Here is a 4,894-nt window from a genome sequence, read left to right as displayed (position 1 = left end):
TCTTCAGCTGTTGCTTTTGTAGCTGTTGCTGCTGCTGGCGTTGCTGCTGTTGCTGCTGCTGCTGCTGATCTTATTCGTATAGATAGCTGTATGCATAAGATGAAGTGTTTGGGGTGTATGCATGTCTGTTGAGTGTATATAATATGCGTTTATATATTTAATTATATCCTTTTAATTATATCCTTTTAATTAATTTATATTTAATTATATTTATTTATTTATATCTTTCTGGTTCTGATAATATAATTTATATATATATAAATATATATATCTTATTGATTAAAGCCTATTAGTGGTGTAAACAAGTAAATAAATAAATATATATTATTAATTTATTTGCAGGGGTCTCTACGAATGAGCGGCGATGGGTTTGGCGAGGGTTTGCTGCAGTCGCTGCGCTGCTGCGTCGTCGTTTCTCCGTCTATTGCTCTCTTTGCTCTTCAGCCTTCTCTGAAAGCTATAGTTCCTGTTGCTGTTGAAAGAGCTATTCGGGATATTATCTCTGCTGTTGTCGAGAGATCAGGTATATATATATATATAGATACAGACTCGTGCTGCACTTACTGATGCTGCTGCTGCTCATGCTGCACTTGCTGATGATGCTCATGCTGTACTTGCTGCTGCTGACTGGCTGCACTTGCTGCTGCTGCTCATGCTGCACTTGCTGCTTCACTTGATGCTGCTGCTGTTGCTGCTGATGGCGACGGCGGTGATATGCAATCTGTTGCTGCTGCTGCTGTTTGTTTGTTTTTCTGTAATTCCTTCTGATGGCGACGGCGGTGATATGCAATCTGTTGCTGCTGCTGCTGTTTGTTTGTTTTTCTGTAATTCCTTTTAGATAATAAAAGACCCACTGCTGCTGCTGCTGCTGCCGCTATGATTATTGCTGCTGCTGCTATGATTTTTGCTGCTGCTGCAGCATTTCTTTGTAGAGTTTGTATGATTTTAGTTGCTGCTGTTATAATGCATGTTGCTGCAGTGTCGATATCATGCGTAGCAACTCGGGAGCTGGTTTGTAAGGACTTCTGCTTAGAAAGAGAAGAGGCGTTGGTCAAGAGAGCAGCACATCTCATGGTTGCTTCGTTAGCAGGGTCTCTGGCGCTCGTTACGTCCAGAGAACCGCTGAGAGTTGCGCTGACGCAGCATCTAAGACAGCTGCTGCAGCCCGCCAGCACTAAAGATGATGCTGATCAGGTAAACAACATTATGCTGCTGCTGCTGTTGTTGTGCTGCTGCTGTTGTGCTGCTGCTGCGGTGGTGGTGGTGTCTGTGCTGCTGCTGCACTGGTGGTGTTGCTGCTGCTGCTGCTGCAGTGATGGTGTTGCTGCTGCTGCTGCTGCAGTGGTGGTGCTGCTGTTGTTTCTGCTGCTTTTTTCCTCCTTGAGCAGCAGCCAAACCCATTAAACATGAATAATAATAAATCATATATAAGCAATAAAAACAATGAAAATGCATATATAAACATATAAACATATCTAAACATATATATATATATATGTATATATATATATTTGGGGTGTATGCGCAGGTACTGGTGGAGCAGGTGGTGCAAGTAGTCGGAGGAGATAATTTAGATCTGGGCTGCGCTGTAATTGAACAAGCTGTTGTTGAGAGAGTGCTGAGAGACATTGAAATAGCTCTAGCTCCTGCTTTAGCAGCAAGAAGACATGCAAGAGAGAGAGGACTAGTATATGCAGATACACTGCATATGAGCTGCAGCAAGTGGAGCTTCCTTATACCCGATGCTCTTAGACCTCGTTCATCTCTTTGTTCGCGACAGCTGCAGATTTATAAAGACTTCATGACCCTAGGAACGCTTAGAAAGATGCAGCAGTCTGCTGCTGCTGCTGCTGCTGCTGCAGCGGCAGCAGCAGCGCAACAGCAACAGCAACAGCAACAACACCAGCAACAGCAACATCAACATCAGCAACAGCAGCAGCAGCAACAAGGAACTGTAGGACTTACTGCACAGGCACTAGCAGGTGGGGCTGCTGCTGCAGGAGCATTGCTGAGGCAGCAGCAGCAACAACCTGCTGCTTTTGCTGCTTCTGCTGCAGCAGCTAGAGCCCAGCAGCAGCAGCAACTCGACTTGTCGAAGCTGCGCAGCCTAACCTCTCAGGAGTTAGACTTGCAGCAGCAGCAGAAACTGCTCCTCGCTCGTGCTGCTCCTGCAACCTCCCCTGCAGCAGCAGCAGCAGCAGCAGCAGCAGCAGCAGCAGCATCGGTGTCTTCTTCCGGTTCTTCTGGGGCTCCTACGGGTGGTGGAGCGTCAGCAGCAGCATCAGCAGCATCAGCAGCAACAGCAGCAGCAATCCGAGAGCCTCTGCCGATTCCTGCTGCTGGTTCTCTCTGTAATGCTGAAGTATTAACACGTTTTGATGAGTGCTTAAATTTAATCAAAGAAGAAGTCCTCGCTATCTTCGCCTGTCCCCCTGTCATGCCTTCAAGCCCGCACCCCACAAAGGTATTTTGCTGCTGTTGCTGCTGCTGCTGCTGTTGTTGTTGTTTATGCTGCTGCTGCTGTTGTTGATACTGCTGCTATTATTGCTGCTGTTGCTGCTGCAGCTTGCTTCGGCTGACTGTGAAGATTGAGTGCATGTGGTGCTGCTGCATTGATGTTTGCTGCTGTTTCATTTGCTGTATTTGCTGCTGCTGCTGCACTTGGTGATTTGCTGCAGCTACATTAGCTGTTGCATTTGCTGCTGCTGCTGTGTTGTTTTGCTGCAGTTCTCGTCTCCTCTGGGGTGCAGAGCAGCAGCAACACCTGTCCCCGTTTGCTGCAACGCAGCACTACTTGTTGCTGCTTGCTTGCCTTCTAACGCAGAGTTGTTTTTGCTGCTGGAGTCTGCAGGGGCTATAGCAGCAGCAGCAGCAGAAGAAGAAGCAGCTTCACTCTTAGCTCACAGAGTTCTTAGGGCTATGCTTGCTGCTGCTGCTTCTTTTCAGTTAAGGCCCTCTCATTCGCCTATACGGGGGGTTGATAGAGTCTGTACGCCTAAACCCTAAACCCTAAACCCTAATTTGTGCTGCGTCAGGGGAGGGCTCTGGCGCTTCAGCTGTCCTCCTCGTGTTGCTGCTGCTGTTGCTGCTGCGGGTATTGTCTCTGCTGCATTTGGTTTTGCTGTTGCTGCAGCTGTTGCTGTTCGTTTTGCTTTTAGTGCTTCCGTTGGTGCTGCTGCTGCTTTAATTGCTGTTATTTTGCTGCTGTTGTTGCTGCTGTTGCTCGCTCAATTCCCGCTTCGGTCCCCTTCCCATCTGCTTCTTCTGCTGCTGCTGCTGTTGCTGCTGCAGCTGTTTATCTTGAAGTCTATGCTGCATTGTTAGAGGGCCTCAAGGCGGAGCACAGGGAGGTCGGCGGTTTATGCACAGAGGTGTTTACTTTAACCTGCTCAACTGCAGCAGCAGCAGCAGCAGCTGCTGCTGCTGCTGCTGCAGCATCCGTAACGGGGGCGGGCCCTCTGGGATCTGCTGCTGCAACAGCAGCAGCAGCAGGAAATACCAGTCCCGCAGCAGCAGCAGCAGCGGCAGCAGCAGCAGCAGCAGCACAGTCTGCTAGTCGGCGCAGCAGCGTTGCTGTTGCTGCTGTTTTGCTGCGGTATAAGCTTGTAGCAGCAGCAGATGCTGATCCCTATCTGGGCAGCGAAGTACAGCGCAGCAGCAAACAAGGAGGGTTCTTAGAGTTTGCTGTTGCTCTGCTGCGGCTGCTGCAAGAGCAGCAGTGCTGCGACGAAGCAGATTGGCCGCACACTATTGCTGCTATTGCTGCAGCACAGCTCTCTCCACAGCAGCAGCAACTCCAGGAGTCAAGAGCGAAGCTTCTAGAGACATTCAAAGCTGCAGCAGAACAGCCGCAGGTACCCTCTCTTGCTGCTGCAGCTGCTGCTGCTGTTCCTGTTGTTGCTGCTGCTGCTCTCGTTATTTTTGCTGCTGCTCTTGCTCTTCTTGGTCCTTCTGCTGCTGTTATTTTTGCTGCTGTTTTTGTTTTTGCTGCTGCTCTGTTTGATGCTGCTGCTGCTATTCTTGCTGCTGCTGCTGCAGCGTGTCTGTGTGGGGCTGTTGCGTGTATATATATGCACAGGAGGAGCGTCCGGTGTACAGTTTGTTGGCTTTGCTGCAGCAGCAACAGCAGCAGCAGCAGCAGCAGCAGCAACCGATTGTGCGTCAGCTTGCATGTTTGCCTCGCGTGTCGGCTGCACAGCAGCAGCTAGTTGAGCGTGTGTTTAAAGATTGGTTGCTGCTGTGTGCTGCAACATCTGGGGGAGCAGCAGCAGCAGCAGCGGCAGCAGCAGCAGCAGCAGCAGCAGCAGCAGAACGAAGCTTCGTAGTGCGCGCTACATTCTTTCAACGAATATCGCATCAGGGTTTGCTGAGGATGGATGGTAATACTGATAGATTTTTTGCGGTGTCTCTACGTCTTGCTGTTGCTGCTGCTATAGCTCCTCTATCTGCTGCAGCAGCACCTGCAGCAGCAGCCACTACAGGAGCAGCAGCAGCAGCAGGATCTGCAGCAGCTACAGAACCATCAGGAGCATCACCATCATCATCATCATCATCAGCAGCAGCATCATCATCATCATCATCAACAGGAACAGGGACAGCAGCATCATCAGCAACAGCAGGAGCAGCAGCAGCAGCAGCAAATGTAGCAGAGCAACCCCTAGAGGTAGAAGAGTTAAATGTATTACCTCTAGACGGCTTCGTTAAGATGATCGTCGGGATGATGGCTTTGGTCGACCCTAATCAAATTTCGCCTGTAACAATACTGCAGCGTGCAACCGGCATCATATGCAGAGCTATTCATGAAGAAGCAGAGCTTCCTCCTGCTGCTGCTGCTGCTGCTGCTGCTGCAGCAGCTGCAGCAGGAGCTGCAGCAGCAGGAGCTGCAGCAGGAGGT

General features: G+C 49.8%; 1 protein-coding gene across 1 annotated transcript in view; it reads left to right on the top strand.

Annotated features, from left to right (window-relative positions):
* The window catches only part of EAH_00007240 (CCR4-Not complex component, Not1 domain-containing protein, conserved, putative), a gene marked incomplete at both ends in the record, with an annotated part of 12,332 nt that overhangs the window by 4,850 nt on the left and 2,588 nt on the right, over positions 1 to 4,894 (top strand). Inside the window, 5 exons of the mRNA XM_013395903.1 lie at positions 980 to 1,194; positions 1,529 to 2,464; positions 2,728 to 2,989; positions 3,292 to 3,854; positions 4,079 to 4,753. Coding sequence (XP_013251357.1) covers positions 980 to 1,194; positions 1,529 to 2,464; positions 2,728 to 2,989; positions 3,292 to 3,854; positions 4,079 to 4,753 — 2,651 coding nt within the window. The remainder of the gene's footprint in view (positions 1 to 979; positions 1,195 to 1,528; positions 2,465 to 2,727; positions 2,990 to 3,291; positions 3,855 to 4,078; positions 4,754 to 4,894) is intronic.

The sequence above is a fragment of the Eimeria acervulina genome, genomic scaffold (assembly GCF_000499425.1).
Source record: "Eimeria acervulina Houghton genomic scaffold, Eah_scaff33, whole genome shotgun sequence".
NCBI lineage: Eukaryota > Apicomplexa > Conoidasida > Eucoccidiorida > Eimeriidae > Eimeria > Eimeria acervulina.
This window is presented reverse-complemented; position numbering and strand designations above follow the sequence as displayed.